The sequence below is a fragment of the Squalius cephalus genome (genome assembly GCF_949319135.1).
Source record: "Squalius cephalus genome assembly, chromosome: 22".
Lineage (NCBI taxonomy): Eukaryota > Metazoa > Chordata > Actinopteri > Cypriniformes > Leuciscidae > Squalius > Squalius cephalus.
In genome coordinates, this window is record NC_137143.1 from 32,058,712 (window position 1) to 32,083,902 (window position 25,191).

The 25,191-nt window shown below is 36.7% G+C and overlaps 1 protein-coding gene across 1 annotated transcript in view; it reads left to right on the plus strand.

Moving 5' to 3' along the window:
* Nucleotides 1-25,191, plus strand: part of eml6 (EMAP like 6) — a 92,815-nt gene that overhangs the window by 55,807 nt on the left and 11,817 nt on the right. The window contains exons 21-36 of the mRNA XM_079857880.1: nucleotides 1,959-2,100; nucleotides 3,723-3,875; nucleotides 4,458-4,589; nucleotides 5,243-5,331; nucleotides 5,411-5,578; nucleotides 6,374-6,575; nucleotides 6,649-6,775; nucleotides 7,974-8,052; nucleotides 8,137-8,266; nucleotides 9,657-9,755; nucleotides 11,570-11,743; nucleotides 13,230-13,438; nucleotides 14,939-15,096; nucleotides 16,010-16,124; nucleotides 21,452-21,640; nucleotides 24,137-24,309. Coding sequence (XP_079714006.1) covers nucleotides 1,959-2,100; nucleotides 3,723-3,875; nucleotides 4,458-4,589; nucleotides 5,243-5,331; nucleotides 5,411-5,578; nucleotides 6,374-6,575; nucleotides 6,649-6,775; nucleotides 7,974-8,052; nucleotides 8,137-8,266; nucleotides 9,657-9,755; nucleotides 11,570-11,743; nucleotides 13,230-13,438; nucleotides 14,939-15,096; nucleotides 16,010-16,124; nucleotides 21,452-21,640; nucleotides 24,137-24,309 — 2,339 coding nt within the window. The remainder of the gene's footprint in view (nucleotides 1-1,958; nucleotides 2,101-3,722; nucleotides 3,876-4,457; nucleotides 4,590-5,242; nucleotides 5,332-5,410; nucleotides 5,579-6,373; nucleotides 6,576-6,648; nucleotides 6,776-7,973; nucleotides 8,053-8,136; nucleotides 8,267-9,656; nucleotides 9,756-11,569; nucleotides 11,744-13,229; nucleotides 13,439-14,938; nucleotides 15,097-16,009; nucleotides 16,125-21,451; nucleotides 21,641-24,136; nucleotides 24,310-25,191) is intronic.

Consider the following 25,191-nt stretch of genomic DNA (forward strand, 5'->3'; position numbering starts at 1 on the left):
TGAACGTTTTAAAGCAGTATTTTAGTGCCGCTTTCAGAGCGCTCACGTGCGTAACGGAGAACTGACACGTCCGTAACATTGTTTTTTCCTCATAAATGTGAACACAAAAAATAAAATGAATATTTTAAGTTCTGTGGAGAGCCAACCCTTCTTCATCCGGTGGGTATATTACTTTTGGTTTGCGCAGTGAAATTCACAGAATTACTAAAAAGTAAAAAATATTTTGCCACCTAAAAGTTAAAGAATTTTTTTGTGTCACGTCCGTTACGGATTTATATTTCCCTCATATTAAATATAAAACGCATGTGTCTGTAGACTAGTATTTTTCTAATGTCTGGACTTCTTTATTCAGGGAGTATGGATATATAAACAGTTTCAATTGGTATTTGAGAATTTACATTTCAAGATTTACATTTCAAGTTTTTACTGCAATTGTCACGTCCATAACGCTGGGATTGCCCAATCTTAAAGAATTTATCCAGGTACGTACGTCGTATTGTAGGCCTATAATGTTAACTTCAAATAAGGGGTGTGTCGCGATTCTGTCTTCTCACACTCATACCGCGACACAGGTTCGTGGATCCGAGTGTCGCGATTTCGGTTTCATATTGCATATTGTTACAGCCCTAATTATTAGAATATAGACATTAAGAGAATAAATTGTTATGAAAGTACTTTTACTTTTAATACTTAAAGTACATTTAAAATCAGGTACTTTTTACTTTTTACTTAAGTAGGGTTTTCATTGTGGTACTTTTACTTTTACTAAAGTAAATATGTCTCTGTTTATTTATACTTTTACTTAAGTACTGAGATTCAGTACTTCCTCCACCACTGCTCACAAGTTTCATTCGTCTAATAAACTGCCCTGTGTGAGTATTATTCAGCACTTGCGGGTAAGTTAGTTTGGTAGAATGAAATGTCCTTATTCCTTTATATCCACGGGACTCGCGTGTGGCACTGAGATCTGTCTCTCATTAGAAAACATCAATGTATTCACTCATCCATAAACATTATTAGATCCTTCGGCATGACGGCAAGTTCCATAATTCCGCTTATGCGTCATCAACCTACGCCTTTGTTTTTGTAAGAGGTTAGCGACCCCTAGTGGCGAAAAAAAATACATATTGTAGCTTTAATATCAGCTTTGCTGAACTTTTTAACAGGTTTCTTCAATTATGATAATAGCCATGTTTTATCCACCTATTTTCATGCACATTTTGGGATATTGTATAAAAAACAAACACTGGATAGAAACGGCAAGATGTGCAAAAATGTATACAAAAAACAAAACAAAAACATATGTGCTCATTTTAATCTGACAAAAAGACATGCACATAAACTACGATGGAAATAAATCCCTTGATGAGCAACAGAAAAGCTCACATGACTCTCGTGACTTGCGTTCCCGAACACCAGCATCCGAACGCCAGAGAACACGAGCATTTATTGCGTTTCATCACACGCTCTGAGACGAACTCATTTATAACGAAGGATAATAAGCCACAGCTTCTTCCCCGATTGCAGCAACTTCCATTTTTATTTCAGATATTTTGCACCAGGAAGTGACTATTTTGTTCACTTAAACACATGGGATGGAAACGCTGCTTTATTCGCAAATGTTTTATGCGATATTCCAATTAAAGTTAAAAGTTAAAAATAATTCATGTGATTTTCAATTAATACAGTTTAATTAAAATAGAGCAAATATATTTCAAATCCAATGCATGGAAGGCAAATTGGTGCCATCTGGTTTGAGAAATGAAGAAAATCATATTTAGTTATGTAAATATATACATATATACTGGTCTGTGTATTCCCTAGTTACTTGTAAGAGTAATTTCAAACATAATTACTTTTATTATGTGTTGCATATGGATATATATATATATTAAGACATTATGAAGGACTCCTTAAATGTGCAACTTTATATGGATATTGTGTGTATTGTGTTTCAGGGTCATATGGAGGGGGAAGTTTGGGGTCTGGCTGCTCATCCACTGCTGCCCATCTGTGCCACTGTGAGTGACGACAAAACACTGCGGATCTGGGAGCTCTCAGCCAACCATCGAATGGTGGCCGTCCGGAAACTGAAGAAAGGTAGATGATCTCTCACCATACAGTAACAGCTGACCTTCTGCCAGTGGGTAGGGCTCTATGATTTATGCGGAAATATACAGACAGAATGTATTTTGTTGTGTTATTTTCATGTTATCACTGTGAAGCTGCTTTGATACAATCTGTATTGTAAAAAGCGCTATATAAATAAAGGTGACGACTTGACATGACATGACATGACATGACATTACTTGACTTGACTTGACTTGACATGACATGACTTGACATGACTTGACATGACATGACTTGACTTGACTTGACATGACTTGACTTGACTTGACTTGACTTGACTTGACTTGACATGACATGACATGACATGACTTGACTTGACTTGACTTGACTTGACTTGACTTTATATGACATGACATGACTTGACTTGACTTGACCTCACTTGACTTGACTTGACATGACTTGACTTGACTTGACTTGACATGACATGACATGACATGACATGACTTGACTTGACTTGACTTGACTTGACTTTATATGACATGACATGACATGACTTGACTTGACTTGACTTGACTTGACTTGATTTGACATGACATGACTTGACTTGACTTGACTTGACATGACATGACATGACATGACATGACATGACATGACATGACATGACATGACATGACTTGACTTGACTTTATATGACATGACTTGACTTGACTTGACTTGACTTGACTTGACTTGACTTGACTTGACATGACATGACTTGACTTGACTTGACTTGACAGAATCACAGAATCCAGTCATAAAAATGGCGCAGAATGTCACGGAATTTCGACGAATAAATCAAAAGCAGGGTTGTACACTTAAAGGGGACATATCATGAAAATCTGACTTTCTCCGTGTTTAAGTGCTATAATCGGGTCCCCGGTGCTTCTACCAACACAAAAAATTTGAAAAACTTTGTTCTGGTGAGCCTTTCTCTGCAAGCATGTCAAAAAATAAGCCGATCAGATTTCACTCCCCTTCTGACGTATGAAGAAGATCTTATTATAATATTACCGGCTCTTAATCTGCACGTTTGCACACACAGCACGACATTTGGTTTCACAAGCGACAACAGTGACCAGTTCTAATGCAATGGCAAAAGTTGAGTAAAGCATGAAACTGTTCTGTCGTTGAGCACAGACGAGCACTGAACACTATTTAGAGTCCCAGCGAATTTATTTTATTTTCAACTGAAATCTGTCTGTTTCACTAACATTCAGAAACTCTTCCTGAGTCTCTCCGTAAGGCTGCACTCGCTACTGGTGATTCTGGGATTCTGGATGAGGGAGATTGGCCTGTTCTGTTATTACCGGAGTTTCTGAAGCTCGAGTAAAGACTCCGCCCTCTTCTGAATGGAGGCGGAGCTAAAGCTCATTTACATTTAAAGGGACACACACAAAAACGCTGTGTTTTTGCTCTCACCCAAAAAAGGGGCAAATTTGACAAGCTATAATAAATGAACTGATATTATGAGCTGAAATTTCACAGACTCATTCTGGGGAAACCATAGATTTATATTATATCTTGTGAAAAGGGGCATAAATAGCACCTTTAATCAAATACTGCAGGTCAAATTGAACATCACGATTTAATTATGCTGATGTGTCTGTGTGTAGGTGGCCGATGCTGTGCCTTCTCCCCCGACGGAAAAGCCTTAGCGGTGGGTCTAAACGACGGCAGCTTTCTGGTGGTGAACGCAGACACGCTGGAAGACATGGTGACCTTTCACCACAGGAAGGAGATCATCTCTGACATCAGGTTCTCTCAAGGTAACCATCTACTCTCAAGAGCTGTAATTCCTGAACCCTTCTTCCAGTTTAGATGTAAATACCCTCAAATTAAACCTGATAGTTTCACTTTCAGTCCATATCTTTATTATATAACTATAGCTTGAATATGTTTTGGTAAATACCTGAAAAAATCAGAATATATATGGACCTAACTGTATATATATGATTGATAATAAAATAATAGTAATTACTATTAATTAATATTATTAATTATTTTCAATTAATATTAACATATTAAGTGATAATAAAAGTAAATAATGCATATATATATAAATTCTCTGTATATGTATATATATATATATATATATATATAAAACATATAAATTGATAATAAAATATAATTTTATATATAAATATACATAATATATATTGACATAAAAAATACAATTATATAATTTATAATAATAAAGTATATTTGTTATATTATTTATATGATTTTACTAAAACTATATATAAAAATAATAATAACAATATATTTATTATTACATTATTTTGTTTCATTACATAATAGCTGCATAAAGCATGTAATTGATGTAATATTGTCCTGCTTTTGTCTTGCAGATGCTGGAAAATACCTCGCCGTGGCCTCCCACGACTCATTTGTGGACATTTATAACGTTCTGACCAGTAAGAGGGTGGGCATCTGTAAAGGAGCGTCCAGCTGCATCACACACGTGGACTGGGACGTGCGCGGTAATCCTCACACACCCAACAAATATATATTCAAGCAATAATATGCAACTTCATGTCTATCTTCATGTAGTGAGTGAGAAACTCCTTGAGTGAGAAACAGGAAACTGTGAGTTTCAGTGAGAAACTGTGAGAATTTGCTGGCCATGAAAGCTGTTGAAGCTCCGCCCCCTGTGCCGGGAGCTGCAGCTCATTTGCATTTAAAGGGACAGACACAAAAACGGTGTGTTTTTGCTCACCCTCAAAAAGTGACAATTTTAACATGCGATATAAAAATATCTGTGGGGTATTTTGAGCTGAAACTTCACACACACACTCTGGGGACATCAGAGACTTATTTTACATCTTGTGAAAAGGGCATTATACCAGCCCTTTAAGGGATTATTTAGTGCTTATTAGTGACAAACAACGAAGGTCACCATGTACTGTATATTATAAGTCATGCAATTTACTGCAGTTCCTTTAACTGATCATTTTCTCGCCAAAGCCAGTTTTTACTAACTTTTGACATTTGGCGAGTGTTCGTTTTGCACCCTGTCTGAAAGCATGTGCATTTACATGGGTAATTTTGCTTTGGTAGCAAAAAGCTGCTGAAATCCATCAATGAAAGGAATAAAAGTATAGGGAGCTAAACATGTTTGTGTGCATTAATGCAGGAAAACTGCTTCAAGTCAACACTGGTGCCAAAGAGCAGCTTTTCTTCGAAGCTCCACGAGGAAGACGACAAACTATCAGCAGTTTAGAGGTAGAGAAACTAGACACACATCCAGTTACGTGGCTAAGTGCAGCGCTGTGACCGTGTGTGTGTGTGTGTGTGTGTTCAGTCTGAGAAGATGGAATGGGCCACATGGACGTCGGTTCTGGGCTCCACCTGTGAGGGCGTCTGGCCCACGCTCAGTTTCGTCAACGCCTCTTCACTTACCAAAGACAAGAAGCTGCTGGCCACCGGAGACGACTTCGGCTTCGTCAAGCTCTTCAGCTTCCCGTGCAAGGTCACATGATCACAACATGTATTCTTACACACAACTTTTTATAGTGTTTATGAAAGAAGTGTCTTCTGCTCAGCAAGGCTGCGTTTATTTGATCAAAAATACAGTAAAAAATGTGAAATAAAAGCTGTGAGTACCTGGAAATCACAGTGTCAGGCTCTACATCGTCTGAAAACATTTGAAATAATTCACAAATCTAAAAAAAAAAACTAAACTGCAAATGAGAAAGTGTGTGAAATACACTTCCCTCGTACACTATCATTTAAAAGTTTGGGGTTTTTAATGTCTCCTCTCAGCAAGGCTGCATTTATTTGATCAAAAATACAGTAAAAATTGTGAAATATTATTATAATGTAAATAACTGTTGTCTATGTGAATATACAGTAAAGTGTAATTTATTCCTGTGATCAAAGCTGAATTTTCAGCATCATTACTCCAGTCTTCAGTGTCACATGATCCTTCAGAAATCACTCTAATATGAGGATCTGATGCTCAAGAAACATTTATGATTATTATCAGTGTTGAAAACAAGTCATATTTTTCTGGAAACTGTGATGCTTTTTATTTTTCAGGATTATTTGATGGATAGAAAGTTGAAAAGAACAGCATTTATCTGAAATATAATCTTTGTAACATTACAAATGTCTTTACTGTCACTCTTGATCAATTTAATGCATTCTTGTTATTAGTTTCTTTAAATAAATGAAAAAAGCACTTTTGAACAATAGTGTATAAGTCTTGAGGTTTATGCATAAAACGATTAGAAAGTATTTTCTTGATGTTTTTTGTTTTATACAGGGTCAGTTTGCCAAGTTTAAGAAGTACGTGGCTCACAGTGCCAATGTGACAAATGTGCGATGGTCGAATGATGATGCGATGCTGCTGTCGGTGGGCGGGGCCGACACGGCCCTCATGATCTGGGCGAGAGAGGGGATTGGTCCACGCGAGAGCAAAGCCGTGGACAGTGAGGAGTCAGATGACGACGCCGAGGAGGATGGAGGTAATGTTTTAGTTTTTGTTTGTGAGAATAAACTGAATTTAAAGATGTTTATTTGACGAATGTGTGTGTTTAGGGTACGACAGCGACGTCGCTCGGGAAAAGAACATGGATTACACGACGAAGATCTACGCGGTCAGTATAAGACAGATGACGGGCGTAAAGCCACACCAACAGCAGAAGGAGATCCTGGTGGATGAACGGTGAGAAAAGCCTCAGAACTGGATAATGCAGATGAAGTTATGAGTACTGCAAAATATGATTTTCTTATGTGCTAGTTTTGTCTTGTTTTCCAGAACAAATTCTTTAATCAAGGTACATTTACTCAGAAATATGAAAGTCTTGTTTTCTGGATAATGTCAGAATTAAGTGAATTTATGCTTAAAACACGAACAAATATCTGCCAATGGGGTGCAAGAAAAATCATCTTGTTTTCCCTTTGAATTAAGTAATTTTTTTCTGACTCCACTGGCAGATATTATATATTTTTCCCTCAAGCAAATTACATATTCCTGTATTCTGGTGTAGAGTGATTCATATTTAATAAAATGCTGCTTTTCATCACAGTGTTTTCGACTAATTTATTAGTTTTTTATGCATTTGTTTACGCATTTAGTGTATTTTTTTTTTTTGCATTGTGCATTTATTGATGCATTTAGTACATTTATTTTTGCATTTATTTATTCATTTAGTACATGTATTTTTGCATTTATTTATACATTTAGTTTATTTATTTTTGCATTTATTTATACATTTAGTTTATTTATTTTTGCATTTATTTATACATTTAGTACATGTATTTTTGCATTTATTTATACATTTAGTTTATTTATTTTTGCATTTATTTATACATTTAGTTTATTTATTTTTGCATTGTGCATTTATTGATGCATTTAGTACATTTATTTTTGCACTTATTTATACATTTAGTTTATTTATTTTTGCATTTTTTTATACATTTAGTTTATTTATTTTTGCATTTATTGATACATTTAGTTTATTTATTTTTGCATTGATGCATTTAGTGCATTTATTGATGCATTTATTGATTCATTTTGTGCATTTGTTTTTGTCTGTTAAAAAAAAATCCTACTTGTTTTTGAGCCAGAAATTACAGCTCTGGCTGTTATATCATATATATATAAATCTTTTTTTCTGACCCCATTGGCAGACATTAGTTCTTGTTTTAAGGGCACAAACTCATTTCATTTTTAATCAGTTTTTCAGAAAACAAGACGGAATAGCTTAAGTCATTTTGCTTCTCAAATAAATGTATCTTGGTTTAAAAAAATGTTTAGATATTTGTACTGGAAAACAAGACAAAAATACTGAGGAAGAGTGTAATTTTTTTGCAGTGACTGCTTTTCTTCATGTCGAAACTCCATTATTTGTCTCCTGCAGACCTCCAGTGAGTCGCGCCGCACCGTTACCTGAAAAACTGGTGAAGAACAACATCACAAAGAAGAAGAAGATCGTGGAGGTCAGACGGGTCATGAGAGCTCATGAAGATATAACGTGGTCCTCATTATTCTCAATGTGTACCATTATGTCCGTGTGTTTATAGGAGCTTTCTCTGGACCATGTGTTTGGCTACAGAGGCTTTGATTGTCGAAACAACCTTCACTACCTCAATGATGGAGCCGACATCATCTTTCACACAGCCGCTGCTGCTGTGATTCAGAACCTCTCTGCTGGTACACACACACACACACACACACACGACCTCTGAACTCGGGCTTGCTGTCCCATTCTTGTCTCAACATGTGGCAAATATGCTAGATGTTTGTGAAGATTTTGAAATAATGCCTTTTGGCTTTACGGGTTTGTGGGCGTGTCTTCTGAGACTAATCTGATTCCAGATCAGACATGAGGCGCTGACGCCCTCTAGAGGCTGCAGGTGGAACTGCACGTCTGTTTAAAAAAGAAGTGGAAAAGCTTAATTAACTAAATCACTTATAGTTAGAACATATGTGACCCTGGACCACAAAAGCAGTCACATGGGTCAATTTTTTGAAATTGAGATTTATACATCACCTGAAAGCTGAATAAATAATCTTTCCATTGGTGTGTGGTTTGTTAGGATAGGACAATATTTGGTCGAGATGCAACTATTGTAAATCTGGAATCTGAAGATACTAAAAAATCAAAACATTGAGAAAATCTCCTTTAAAGTTGTGCATTTATGTCCACGATTGTGCAACATTCACTCACAGAAATACATGTTTTATATATTTACGGTAGGAAATTTACTAAATATCTTCATGGAACATGATCTTTACTTCATATCTTCATGATTTTTGGCATAAAAGAAAAATCTATAATTTTGACCCATACAATGTATTGTTGGCTATTGCCACAGATAAACCCGTGCGACTCGAGACTGGTGACGTGATCCAGGGTCACATATTTGACAATTATTATTAAAATGACTGCTTGGTTATTATATTTTCAAATTAGTATTTTTGTCACCAGTAGTTTTTTTATAGGTTTAAAGAATATATAACTGGAATATACAGTCCGGTGTCAGAAAGATTTCATTTTTTAAAAGAAATGAATACTTTTATTCAGCAAGGATGCATTTAATTGATCAAAAGTGCCAGTAAATATCCTTAAGTGACAAAGAATCCTTTAAAAATAAAATTAAACCAAAATATTAAGCTGTTTTCAACACTGATAATAATCATAAATGTTTCTTGATCATCAAATCATCATATTAGAGTGATTTCTGAAGGATCATGTGACACTGAAGACTGGAGTAATGATGCTGAACATTCAGCTTTGATCACAGGAATAAATTACACTTTACTATATATTCACATAGAAAACAGATGATTTAAATTATAATAATATTTCACTGATATTTTTGATCAAATAAATGCAGCCCTGCTGTGAGGAGACTTTTAAAAAACCCAAACTTTTAAAAGATAGTGTACGAGGGAAGTGTATTTTACACACTTTCTCATTTGCAGTTCACTAAAATAATATTGCATTAAAAAGTGCCTATTAATATGATGCATGCATAATGTTTCTACAAGGATTTGTGAAGTTTTTAGATGAAGTAGAGCCTGACTCTGTGATCTGCAGGAACTCAGAGCTTTTACCTGGAGCACACGGATGATATCCTCTGCCTGACTGTCAATCAACATCCCAAATATCAAAATGTCATCGCCACCGGTCAGATCGGTACGTGTGCACGTGTTCAGCCTATTCAGCCTGTAATTTTCACCGTCTGAATCATTTCCATTGGCTTACGTTCGCTTCTTTCAGCGTGCACTGCTTGGTTTTGTGTTGATAACAAAAGCCCTGCCTGTGATTTTGCAAATACTTTGAATCTCTCACGTAATTCTGCTTTGGCACTAAGAGCAGCTTCTCTCATTTTTTTGTTCATCACCGTCTCATCCTCTCATCCAACACACCAACACACAGGCGACATCACCGATCTGCCAGGTAGGACACAGAAACCTCCTGCGATCTGACTGCATTTCATCCCACTGACCTTGTGTGCTTCTCTCCAGAAATCCAGGACAGATTTCAGTTTCTCCAAACTAGAACACACGCACTTCTACTCTTAAAGCAATGATCAGGGTTTAATATGCATTCAAAACTCAACATTGCATTTTGTTTAATAGTTTAGTGACACTTCACTAGTGTTAATGCATGCAAAACCACTTAATATAGAATAATTAATCAAATAATCAAATACTATCTGTCTGTGGCTCATCTTGAAGTTTGATGCCTCAGATTTCCCTTGTGTTTCATGTCCTGGTTTCATTAAAGACGTGGCTATGGAGAATACATGTTTGCATGAAGCATCATGCTGCTTGATTTTCTATCATCTCAGAAATCATTTTTCATATAGAGTCATGATGCCCCTTTCCCTCCCTCAGCACTGGAATACATATCTATCGTTGACGTGTGTTTGTTCTGTCATGTTAAACCCTGAGGACCTCCTAATACTCATCCCAAACTCATCCCACTGCTTCTTTAACAGTGTTGGGGAGTCACTAACTAAACAAAGCTGCACTATTAACTACATTTTTAATGTATTTTTTTTTAAGGTCGGTACATTTTTTAAGGACAATAGTTGTTTTCAAATTACAGTAGCGTTTCCAGTAACCGCCTATTTTTTTCCCCAAGCTATAGTGGTGTAGCGTGATGAATATTTAATTAAATGCTGCATTTCATCAGTGTTTTCGACTAATTTATTTATTTTGAACGCATTTGTTTATCCATTTAGTGCATTTATTTTTTGCATTTATTGATGCATTTACTGCATTTTCTAAATTTATTTATGCATTTAGTTTCATTATTTTTTTCATTTATTTATGCATTTAGTGCATTTATTTTTGCATTTAGTATTTTTGCATTTATTGATGCATTTAGTGCATTTATTTACAGTATGCATTTATTGATGCTTATACTGCATTTTCTAAATTTATTCATGCATTTAGTTTCATTATTTTTGCATTTATTTATGCATTTAGTGCATTTATTTTTGCATAGGTGCAGAGTGATGAATATTTAATTAAATGCTGCTTTTCACCAGTGTTTTCAACTAATTTAATTTATTTATTTTTTGTGCAATTTATTTATTTTATTGATGCATTTATTTATGCATTTAGTGAATTTATGCATTTCATTTATTTTTGCAATGTGCATCTATTTTTGCATTTAGTGCACCGATTTGTCTGTTAAAAAAATAAAATATATAAATAAATATATTCAATGTAGTTAACTCCTTCTTGTAGTCTAGTTTTATATACTTATATACTACTACTTTTTGTAAATGCATCTTAACTGTAGTGAAACTATTTTAAGCCAGTTTCTTAGTAGCTTCCCATCACTGTTTATATATATATATATATTTGCATTATCAATGTCTTGTAATAAACCTAATGTGTTTTATTTGTCACATGTTCTCGTTTGGGAAGCTTGTTTGGCCCTTCAGCTCTGAGTACTGACGGTGGTGATGTGTGTGTGTGTGTGTGTTCCTGTAGGCCTGGCGCCGTGCATTCACGTGTGGGACGCCATGAGTAAGCAGACTCTGTCTGTGCTGCGCTGCTCTCACGCCAAAGGAGTCGGATACGTCAACTTCAGCGCCACGGGGAAACTCCTGCTGTCTGTGGGAGTGGATCCCGAACACACCATCACTGTGTGGAGATGGCAGGAAGGTGTGTGTGTGTGTGTGTGTGAGAACTACTGATCCATGCATTTACTATTCGCACTTGCCAAGACCCATTTCTCAATAGTTAGGTCACTTTTTCAAAACTATTAACACAGTTCTGCTAAACAGTTTCAGCTTGGCATTGCTGGTCATTTCACATTCATAATGCACTATAACTACTAAAATATGTGTTTGAGTGGGTGGGGCAAAGGAGACAAAGTTCAGCCAATGAAGACAATTATGCAAATCTGTTACAAACCTATGTAGATTCTGCACATTTACATTCTTATCAGTTCTTGCTTTCCCTGAGAATCGAACCCATGACCTTGGCATTATAAGCACCAACGCTCTACAGTTTGAGCTCCAGGAAAGCTTTATTACTTACGACTTGTTTCAGGCTGTTCAGAATCACTTCTTTGGTGGACAATAACTTTATTTATCTGCACTTTGATATTTGAAACTTTGCAGAACTTGTACATTCACAGGCATCTTTATTACACACTATAAAAGTGAATTCCTGAAAAGCATAATAGGGGCACTTTAAGTTTAATGGTAGTAAATGTGCAAATTGTCCTGTAGGTACATAGAGTTTTAGGGATATTTGTATCTAAGTGAGATAATAATTCATGTAATTTGAAAGGTGTGGGCACTAATCAGCCCTCTGGTGCTCTTCGGTTAAAATGTTACATTTGTTTTTTTTGTTTTTTTTTTTTCTTCATTGGAATGGTGCGAAACATGGTGAAGGTTTTTCCACTTGCTTTGTAAACGCAAAAAAAAAAAATATCATGGACATGATTCGAACAGGTTAAATGGTCCTGAAAAAAATAGGTCCTCTCATTGGAAATGAATGTGAGACGGATTTCCTCTAGTGGAAGCGTTTGGTACTGCAGCCGAACACACTCTGTGACTGAATGCTCATTTCCTGAGATATCAAGCTCAAATTTGGAACACAACTTGTTTAGATTTATTTTTCTCAAAGTTTTAGATTAAAACTGAAAATAAAAATATATATTTCATATAAAAATTGAAAATAGTATTTTTGCACATTTTTCATAACAATAAACGTAAAATTCTGTAACTTTTTTTAAGTTAACTTTTTAAAACCTTTTTCACTTCAGCAATAATCTGCCAAGTGTCGTCTTTGAAAAGAGATCAAACTTCAGTCTGTCGCTCTAAAGTACTCAAGATTTACCACAGTTTAAGTTGGAAAATAAATGTTCAGGTCTATGATCAAAAAGTGAATAAATGGATTATAAATACAGCGTAAATATAATTTAGTACCATACAATCCTTTAAAAATACAAAATATTATATAAACATTACAATTAAAAATTTTATAAAAAAAATAAATAAAAAAAAACACTATTGAACTAAAATATAGTACATTCATTTAATTGAAAAAAATCATTTTAAGGGTTAAATAATCCAGAGTTTTGTTCAAGTCTGTTCTAGCGATTGTAAAAACCTGTAATCTTCTTTAATTGTGTGCTCAGGCTCGAGGGTTTGCAGTAAAGGCGGTCACACAGACCGGATCTTCGTGGTGGAGTTCAGGCCCGACTCGGACACGCAGTTTGTGTCTGTGGGGATTAAACACATCAAGTTCTGGACGCTGGTGGGAGGATCTCTGCTGTATAAGAAAGGAGTGATCGGAGCGGTGGAGGACGGCCGCATGCAGACCATGCTCTCGGTGGCGTTCGGAGCCGTGAGTCTCGCGCATTCAGGGACAGGGTTTCAAATTCACCTTCACTCACCGGAAAATTTGGCTACTTCATTTTTAAGTTACCGGTCGTTCAGAACTTCTACTAACCAAAAAATAAAAATAAATCACAGCTTATATAAGAATGCATGAAATCCAAATTGCATATTCATATATATTCATATATATATATATATATATATATATATATATATATATATATATTAGGGCTGTCAAACGATTAATCGCATCCAAAATAAAAGTTTGTGTTTACATAATATATGTGTGTGTACGGTGTATAATTATTTTCTATATATAAATACACACACATGCATGTATATATTTAAGAAATATTTGCATGTATATACTGTGTATATATATTTATATTATATATAATTTAAATTGTATATAAATATTTTATTTATAAATAACACATTTTTCTTAAATATATATGCATGTGTGTGTATTTATATATAGAAGATAATTATACTCCATACACACACATATATTATGTAAACACAAACTTTTATTTTGGATGAGATTAATCACGATTAATCGTTTGACAGCCCTAATATGTATATAACCTCATAATAATAATTTAAAAAATAAAAAAATTCTTTCCTTTTCCTTTAAATCCTCGCTTATCGGGCTTATGCTACTCTGAACAATGCCTGAACTTCGTATTTTGAGCACTTCTTGCGTTGTTTTTTGCCTCTTCACGATGACTCACTTAATTTTAGTCCAAATTTGTAAGTCGCTTTGGACAAAAGCATCTGCTAAATGACTAAATGTAAATGTAAAAAAAAAAAAAAAAAAAAAAAAAAAAAATATATATATATATATATATATATATATATATATATATATATATACATTTTTATTAATTAATAAATTAATAAAAACATTAATTTATTAATTTATTAATTAATAAAAACATTAATTTCTTATTCAGACAAAATCCTGTCATCCAGCATCTCCTCCTCTTTCATCCTCATCCTCATCACCAAAAATGTGTTTTAGTCGTCCAGATCAAAACATCAAATAAATGTAGGATGTTGGAAAATAACAATGTCTTTTCTGTTCACCAAATGCTTTTTAATCTTCGCTATTGCTTCAATGCAAATGAACAAGCACGCCGTTATTTGTTGTGTAGTGACGTGTGTGTTCAAGTTAGCCAGATATGAGCAGATTCTGTGCAATACACTGTATTTAATATATATGATGACTCGCGAGTATTTGCGCTAAATCTGTTCAGATTTGTCTTAAACGAACTTCCCCAGCAAATTGAGTAAACATAGTAACATGCCAAATTGTCTTGTGATTTGACAGCGTTAGTTGATTTTTACCTGCATTTGGCAGGTGTTCATTTCAAACCCTGTTCATGGATATTATCACAAAAATATGAACTGTTTTCAACATAATCATAAATGTTCTTAAGCAGCAAATCAACATATTAGAGTGATTTCTGAAGTATCATGTGACTAAGATGTTTGTATCGTCTGACAGAATAACCTGACGTTCACCGGGGCCATCAACGGGGACGTGTACGTGTGGCGGGAGCATTTCCTGGTGCGTGTGGTGGCTAAAGCGCACACTGGGCCGGTGTTCACCATGTACACCACGCTCCGAGACGGGCTCATCGTCACCGGAGGCAAAGAGAGGCCGTGAGTTCAGCTGGTGTCCAGATGCGGCCCGCTCTTCAGACTTTTCCCTCCATAAACTCTTAATTACTGCTTATTAATAGTTAGTAAGGTAGATGTGAAGTTTAGGTATTATAGGATTAAGGGATGTATAATATGATCATGAGGAATAAGGCATTAATATGTGCTTTAATAAACAGCCAATATCCAAGTAATATGTAGTTAAACAACTAGTTAATAGTGAGAATCGGACCCTAAACTAAAGCGTTACTGTTAGTTTTATATGTCCTTTATACCATTTTTTATTTATAGAAATTGATTTAGGCACCATAAAGAAAAAAATTGCAAATTTTTCTTACACCTTGAATACAAAAGTTCAAAAGTCTGGAGTTTGTAAGATGTTTTTTTTAAAAAAAACTCTTCTGCTCACCATTTATTTGATCAAAAATACAGTAAAAATTGTGAAATTTAAAAAAAAAACTTTTCTAAGTTTTTCTTTTCTAACGTTTCTAAGTGAATATATAGTAAAGTGTAATTTATTCCTGTGATCAAAGCTGTATTTTCAGCATCATTACTCCAGTCTTCAGTGTCACATGATCCTTCAGAAATCACTCTAATATGAGGATTTGATGCTCAAGAAACATTTATGATTATTATCAGCATTGAAAACGGTTCATATTTTTGTTGAAACTATGATAAATGATATTTTTCATGATTCTTTGATGAATAGAAATTTCAAAAGAACAGCATTTTCTTTTTTAAATAGAATCTTTTGTGACATTATAAAGGTCTTTACTGTCACTCTTTGTCAATTGAATGTGTCCTTTGATGAATAAAAGTATTAATTTAAACTTTGAACGGTAGTGTAAGTGTACATGTCATCAAACAATCTTTTTGTGTAGTTGTAAATGGCTATGTTGTCTGTATTGGTGTGCAGGACTAAAGAGGGCGGCGCTGTGAAACTGTGGGATCAGGAGATGAAGAGATGCAGAGCGTTTCAGCTGGAGACGGGACTGCCAGTCGAGACCGTCAGATCGGTGTGCAGAGGAAAGGTCAGTCATGCTTATGCTTTATGCAAGTGTTTTTGAGTTATTAGCATCAAACAAGAGCCCTGCTGGCTGGATGACTGTGTTCATATTAGGGCTGATCTCGTATCTGGGACTATTCTTGGGTGCCGATACGATATGTATTGCTTTTATTTATTTACAAGTATTGTGATTTAAAAAATAATAATAATAATAATTTTTTTTAACACTAGACCATGGGGAAAAGCTAGATCATACACTTATACAGACTGTGCATGATGAATAAGATGAGTCATATTTACAAACAATTCATCACATCTTTCTGAGTTTTATTTCAGAAGCATCATACAGCACTACATTCTCTTGAATAAATGATTCAATAACAATTTTTAACAGTCACTTGTCACGAAACAATGTAATCGATAAATGCGCTATTTTAAAGGGATAGTTCACTTTGAAATTAAATTTTGGTATGGTTTAGCTTACCTCAAGGCCATCCAAGATGTAGGTGTCTTTTTTTCCGCAGTAGTTTCAATTTTGATATTTTTAGGTCAAACCGTTCTTGTCTGTCAGTCATATAATGCAGGTCTATGGTCACTGTCTCAAAGAGCATGCACAAAGTCCACATTAAAACAATTCCCCATCGTAAGTACACATTGATGGCCTAAGACACGAAACGAGTGGTTTGTGTGAGAAAACGAACAGTATTTATATCGTTTTTAACTCTTGTACACAGCCACGTCCAAGTGATCTGAGGGCGCGGGCGCATCCTGGTGTGTGTGACGTGTGCGCAGACTGGTGCATAGATATATACACTAGAATAGATTCCGCCTTGCCTACGGCATTTGTTCCAATGAACTGCCGTAGCCAAGGCGACATCTAGTGTATATATCTATGCACCAGTCTGCGCACACGTCACACACCAGGATGCGCCCGCGCCCTCAGATCACTTGGACGTGGCTGTGTTACAAGAGTTAAAAACGATATAAATACTGTTCGTTTTCTCACACAAACCACTCGTTTCGTGTCTTAGGCCATCAATGTGTACTTACGATGGGGAATTGTTTTAATGTGGACTTTGTGCATGCTCTTTGAGACAGTGACCATAGACCTGCATTATATGACTGACAGACAAGAACGGTTTGACCTAAAAATATCAAAATTGAAACTACTGCGGAAAAAAAGACACCTACATCTTGGATGCCCTTGAGCTGGCGCGGATTAATGCACAGGCTTGCCTAGGCTGCAGCCTAGGGGCCCCACTTGTGCAGGGGCCTCGGATTGGCCAGACAATTTTTTTTTTATTTACTTAAAGGACAAGTTCGGTATTTTACACTTAAAGCCCTGTTTACAGATCGTTTCTGATGAAATAGAACGGTTAAGATTAAAATGTGGACACATGCTGCTGTCCCGAGAATTTTAGGTTTATTTCGCTTTCCCCCCACCTACAGAATGGCAGCCTATGGGCACTGGAACAGTCCTTCATAAAACACATTAAACTTTTGTTTACAAAGACGTGAAACTCACCGAGTGGTCAGGGGTGTTCACTGATATGCTCACACAAAAATCGCTGCAAAAGATGCTTTTCAACAGGTGTTTTACCATTCGTTGTAAAACTGTGGACCTATTTTTCCAAACGTCTCACACCCGAACTTCTTCCGTTGAGAGCTTGAATAATAAACACTCCAGCCCAGTTGGTGGCGATAATGCACCTTTGCCAATTACAAGCAAACCACTGGCATTTAATTGAATACACAGAAGAAGCAGAAGAAGAAGCGGCGGAGTAATACCGTACCGCACACAGCACATCCAATTCAAGTCAATGGAGTTGGACAAAAACTACGATAAAACCTGTTGGAAAGCATCTTTTGCAGCGATTTTTGTGTGAGCATATCAGTGAACACCCCTGACCACTCGGTGAGTTTCACGTCTTTGTAATCGAAAGTTTAATGCGTTTTAGGAAGGATTGTTCCAGTGCCCATAGGCTGCCATTGTGTAGGTGGGGGGAGAAGCGAAATAAACCTAAAATTCTCGGGACAGCAGCATGTGTCCACATTTTAATCTCAACCGTTCTATTTCATCAGAAACGATCTGTAAACAGGGCTTTAAGTGTAAAATACCGAACTTGTCCTTTAAGCGCAAAGGCACGGCGACAGGATTCCAGTTTTGGATGGGCCAGACCAATTGTGGGTGGGCCTTAAATTAAAAACCTTATCCAATCACTGTTTAACCTAATAAAATTACTGAATAATAGGCCTATACTGTTATATTATCTGTGCGTATTCATAATATAGATTTTAATAGCTTGATGCTCTTTAAATATTTTGTTGCATTGTAAAAAGTTTCGGTGCATAGGACGGACCGATCCGCGATCGCTCTCCATGGTTCTAACCAAAGAAGAGCGCTTTGGAATCTCCATTACGCATCATCATACCTGGGCTGCGTTTCCCGATAACGCTGTCTCTTAGCGCGCTACGAAGACTCATAGCATAGGTATAACTTAACTAAAGGTATACTACCACTAAAGGTATACCATTACTAGGCGTCTTCAGGGCTATCATCCACTCGCGAGGCAGAGGTGCTGAGAGGCAGAGGCGCTGGCGCCCTCCTAGCAACGGCGCTGGTCACGCTAGCTGAGCTAGCCGCGCTAGCATCCTGTGGTGGGATATATATATATACTGTCTATGGGTGGCAGAGACGAAGATGTGCTAGGTGATGTGGATCTCAGCTCTCTTCATCTCCTGGTTGCAGCTATGACTCCGAGACTGTACGTGCGTGTTTAAGGTAGCCTACCTAAACAACGACTGTTGCAACAGGGCCGAGGGCTGGGTTAGAAAATATGTGACGTCATTATGTTTTTTAATTTAATCAATGTTGATTATGAAAGTGAGCATGCAGCATGAGAAAGATATTATACATCATGAGATGCGCAATGTCTGGAGACATGGAGTGGGTAAAACATGATTTTGACGACTTCATTGAGTCTTGTTTTGTAGAAAGTCTCTTTTTAAAAGATTTTCGTTTTGTATAAATTGTATCTTAATTTTGATCAATGTTTTATCAACCAGTTGCCTGTATTTACTAAATAAGAAGCAAATATATAGCAGACAATGTAATAAGGCGCCAACACGATCACTTGTATTGCACGTGGACTGAAGGGCGCCGAAACTCAGCTTGTGCCTCACAGATTTGAGAAATATTGGCTATCTATTATAGAAAGCTTGAAATGTCTACTTTCAAACGAAAATATTCAAAACCAAAAGAAATAGGCTATTCTCTGAATATGTCATCTGAAATGTGTATTTCTCTCTGGCGTTCATGGCGAATCCGAATCGTCAACTTCATCTTTGCAGCGACACAGAAAACACCAGTATATTAAAGGGATAGTTCACCCAAAAATTAAAATTCTGTCATCATTTATTTTTCCTCAACTTGTTCCAAACCGGTATGATTTATTTTCTTCTGCTGAACACAAAAGAAGATATTTTAAAGAAGGTTGGTAATTAAACAGTTGCTGGTCCCCATTGATTTCCATAGTTTTTTTTTTTTTTCCTACTATGGAAGTCAATGGGGTCCATCAGTCGTTTGGTTACCGACTTTCTTCAAAATATCTTCTTTTGTGTTCAGCCGAAGAAAGAAAGTCATACAGGTTTGGAACAACTTGAGGAAGAGTAAATGATGACAGAATTTTCATTTTTGGGTGAACTATCCCTTTAATAAATAATTAAATGTCTCCTTGCTTTTTAGACACATTCATAACCATTACATTTACCGGTTCTTTGTGGCAAGCTTTATGCGTGCGTTCGTGCGCTTGAATGCGGCTATATGTAAACGCTCTTAGGGTATGTAGCCTAAGTAATTAAATTAATATAAAGGGCCGATTTGTCCACGAATGGCTTAAATGAACAACTACTAGTCGACTAGAAAAAAATTTAGTCGGAAGCAGCCTTTTATTTCACATATTTTCGAGCCAGGCAGCAGGCCATTCTTCTGGGTTGAGCGAGCGACCCTGAGCGGAATGAACGAGCGGAATATTCAAAAATGCGCTCTCCACTCACGAGCTCTGATCGGAACAAACCCGAACTACTGTCTGCTGAACCCACAGTAGCACCTCAATGCAGGACACAAGATCCGAGGGGAGGAGTCGGATCTTATATAAGGGGTGGAGATTGGTAGGTTTAGGGGTGGAGATGGGTAGGTTTAGGGGTGGGTTTAGGGATAAGGGGGTGGAGATTGGTAGGTTTAGGTACGTAAGGTGGGAGGAGTTGGATTTTATCCGACTCCTCCCCCCGGATTTTATGCTCTGCAGTGAGGACCATCTCGCTGAACTTGCACAGAAACATCAAAATAGACATAACCAGCTTTTTAAAATTGTTCTTAAAACTACAAATTTAGACTATTTTAGCACAAATTATGAGCTTATTGACGATTTTTTTATAATTCTTGACAAAATTAGAATATAATTTCTTTTTTAAATAATTATAATTAAAAAAATTTTTTTTTTTTTTTTGAAGAAGAAAAGTTTTGAAGAAAAGTTTTTGTTATGCGCCGCTAACAAAAAAAAAGACCCTAATTGGCCCATAAGAAAGAAAAAAAAAAAAAAAAAAAAACAAGTAGGTGATTGGGTAGATGTGAATTGGCCACCACTTGAAGGAATGTAAGGAAACACTGTAGTGTTGGCTCTCTCAATGTGTGTATGCCAGTTCACCGTAGTTGCGTGTGGACCATGTATGGCACTAAATAAATTTTTAGGGGGGGCCTCACACAAAGAGCAGCCTAGGGGCCCCTGACCACCTTAATCCGCCCCTGCCCTTGAGGTAAGCTAAAACATACCAACATTTAATTTCAAAGTGAACTATCCCTTTAAGCGCCAAGTTTCTTTCAAAAGCTGTTTTGATCAATATCGTAGACATCAGTGTTCATATTTGAACTTTAAACTTTAATCCCAGTACTTCTGTGATAATTTGAACTATTGTATCACAGATATAATGATACTATGATGTTAAAGACTGTTTGTGAAGCGGTTTCATGACGTCTCTCTCTGGGTCAGCGCCAACATAGATCTGAATGTTCAGATATGATTTTGTCAAAGGTTTAATAGACAGACGAATTGGAAGAAGATCACGTGGGTGTTTACCAACTCTGCTGTCTTATCTCTCTCTCGGCACGAGCAGCTCGAGGGCTTTTCAGTGCAGTGTTGCTTTCACGTGTTCACTTGTGTCGTTGTCTTTGAGTGTTTAGTGTCGTAATGTCCCATTTCATGCTCTGTTGGAACAAAAGTGGCTAACTTCTGTCAACCTCGTCTATAAGCAAGGACAAAAATAAAGGTCGTATGTTTCTTTGTTGGATGAAAGGGAAAGATCTTGGTGGGGACGAAGGATGGCGAGATCATCGAGGTGGGAGAGAAGAACGCCGCCTCCAACACCATGATAAACGGACACACACAGGGACGCATCTGGGGTCTGGCCACACACCCCTCCAAAGACGTCTTCATCTCCGCCAGCGATGATGGAACCATACGCATCTGGGACCTGGCAGATAAGGTGAGGGATTGTGGGTAATGGAGAAATGGGAGTGTTTACACCACCGTCAATAAGATGATTCAATTAACTATCAAGGACACATTCATTTGATCAAATGCATCAGTAAAGACATTTATAATGTTACAAAAGATTCTATTTCAAATAAACACTGTTCTTTTGAACTTCAAAGAATGCTGAAAAATAAAGGTCCTATTTTAACGATCTAAGCGCATGGTCTAAAGCGCTCGGCGCAAGTTCACTCAGTGCGTGTCTGAATCCACTTTTGGTAGTTTAACGACGGGACAAATGGTCGGCGCTCCCGGTGCATGGTCTAAAAGGGTTGTCTCTATTCTCTTAGGGGCTGTTTACACCTGGCCACTTCATGCGTTTTCTCAGATCGGATAGCTATCTGATTTATCAAAACGATTCCATCTACACCTGGTCACATAAATGTGTTTTTGCGAAACGGATTTAAATCCGATCTTCAATTCCCGCGCTATATGCAGATTTAATGGAGTGCACGTCACGAAAGCAACAGATATGAGCTGCATTTTATAGATCATCAGCTAAAATTTGAAAATCAAAGACCGCAATAAGAGAGAGCGACAACAGCCCTGGTAAGATCATTTCATTTATTTACTTTTAAATGATGATGATTGTGTGTTAAGCGTCTGCGACTTACTTTCACTTTTGCGATAGTTTGCTCGTTGGCTTAATGAATAGATGCTCAGCTTCTCATCTGTGGTGATGCGTGTTCCAGTAGCGTCGTCATATCTGGCTATAACATTACATATAGCCTATAACACGCTCTCACACGTTTATTTTTTTAGCATTTTTGGGAGGAGTACAATTTACATTATGTGGTTTCAACAACCAGATGCATTTACACTTGTCCAGTTTCGTCTGGAATGTGGCCCAGACCTCCTCCTGAAGTGGTTTGAGCGATCGGATTCAAATCCGTCTCGAATGCGTTTCGGAGGGCATTTACACCTGGTCTTTTCACGATTGGATAGCTATCCGATCTGAGGAAACGCATGAAGTGGCCAGGTGTAAACAGCCCCTTAAATGAGTAAAGGGTGTGTTTTGTCTCTATTCTCTTAAAAAAAAAAAAATTAAAAAAAAAAGTTTCTATTCTCTTAAAGGAGAACTCCGGTCAATTTTAACATTGAGCTCATTTTTTTGTACATTTGTAGTGCTGTCAGTACAGAGAACAACGACACAAATCGGTGTTGCCTACACCGTGTTATCCTCTTTTTAAAATTTGCACCCTGTTGACTTCAATGGGGCAAGTTTTAAACCTGCTTTTAGCCTCTTAACATCCTTGATGTGTCATTACAAGTGCACAGGTCATGTGAGTGATTCCTTCAGAGTGAACACGGGTGAATCTGACTGCAGTAGATGTGAAAGATATGAATAAAAGTGATATTTATTTAGCCAGCGCACATACCTGTATTAACTTCCTGTTTTCGGTTGAAGTCCACAGTAGTCGATTGTCGAGTTCGGGCGCATGATCGTACGTACTAAACCTATGCGCATGAACTCGACAATCGACTACTGTGGACTTCAACCGAAAACAGGATGTAAATACAGGTATTTGCGCTGGCTGAAATAACATCATTTTTATTCATATCTTTCACATCTACTGCAGTCAGATTCACCCGTGTTCACTCTGAAGGAATCACTCACATGACCTGTGCACTTGTAATGACACATCAAGGATGTTAAGAGGCTAAAAGCAGGTTTAAAACTTGCCCCATTGAAGTCAACAGGGTGCAAATTTTAAAAAGAGGATAACACGGTGTAGGCAACACCGATTTTTGTCGTTGTTCTCTGTATTGACAGCACTCCAAATGTACAAAAAAATGAGCTCAATGTTAAAATTGACCGGAGTTCTCCTTTAATGAGTAAATGGGTGTAACGTGAAATAAACCATTCAGAGTCTCATCTCCCATTCCCTTTAAAAGCCAGTTGTGCTCACGCCTGGTTTTCAGACCAGAAGCCTATGAGCGCACAAATAGGCGCAAATGCATTTAAATAACTATTTAAATACTATTTAAACAACGTGGCGCAGGACATGAAAATGATAACTGCGTCGGGCTGAAACCAGCGAAAAACACTTGAGTCGCGTCTGACACTGCATTGCATCGGGTGTATGATAGGAGCCCATGTGTATCACAGTTTCCACCAAAATATGAACCGTTTTCAATGCTTATAATAATCATAATTGTTTCTTGAGCATCAACTCATCATATTAGAGTGATTTCTGAAGGATCATGTGACACTGAAGACTGGAGTAATGATGCTGAAAATTCAGCTTTGATCACAGGAATAAATTACACTTTACTGTATATTCACATAGAAAACTGATGATTTACATTGTAAAAATATTTAAAAATATTTTTTGATCACATAAATGGAGAGCACTTCTTTCAAAAACATTAAAAATCTTACCAACCCCAAACTTTTGAATGGCAGTGTATGTCTATTAAATGAATACTTTATTTTTTTGTCTCGCAGAAACTTCTGAACAAAGTCAGTCTGGGTCATCCGGCGAAGTGCACGGCGTACAGTGCGAACGGTGAGATGGTGGCGATCGGGATGGAGAACGGAGAGTTCATCGTTCTGCTGGTGAATTCACTGACTGTGTGGGGCAAAAAGAGAGACCGAAGCGTGGCCATCCAGGACATACGGTCAGAAGACACACCGCACGTCAAACACAGGGGAAACAGCTCCATCAATCCCACAATACACTACAAAATACATCTCTAATTATCAAAAATATACATAAATGACTTAAGATATTAGTCTTGTCTACTGAAAAATTGATGCAAGTTTTTGCTTAAAATAAGAACAAATATGTCAATGAGGAAGAACAGAAATAAAATCAAACCCACAAAACATTACAAATTAGAGATGCATCGATGTATAAAAGCCAAGTTTTTCACTGTTTAAAAACAGCCGATGATCAGGTCCGATTATATCCTGTCAATCAAAATGAACCGAAAAACGTATCAGATTGTGTGTGAACTGAATCTCTCTTGTGTTGAATTTAGAGAAAGTTAACGTAACAATAACGCATTAACAGTGACGTTAAAGCAGGCTTTGACCCTGTGAATCACCTGTAGTTCAAGCCAGGTTTTTCCCTACATAAAACATTATTTAGCGTCTCACAGTCAATAATCACAAAGAACTTTTGATAAAAAAACAGTCTTAGCTTTCTATTTTTGTCCATTTTATTACGAAATCCTAAGAGGCATTTTGACACTGACCGATTGTTGTAGCGCCTCAGTTCAAGCGGAACTCGAGTCTTTAGTTATAGCGCCAAAAAACATGAATTAACATCAAAATGTATGTTTAAAGATACAGTACAACTTACTGAAATGAATCATGTCTCAAATAATTGCTCAATCAGTGTTCAAAGTTCCCCTGTAGTCAATCATTTTATCCCTTAAAACTCATCTTTGATCACCAAAATGACATATTTAAACATTTTTATCTTGAAAAAATGTCTTAAAAAAGCTTGTAACTCGACACCCTTGCCTCATTTAGTATGCGTGGTTCTATGAATATGC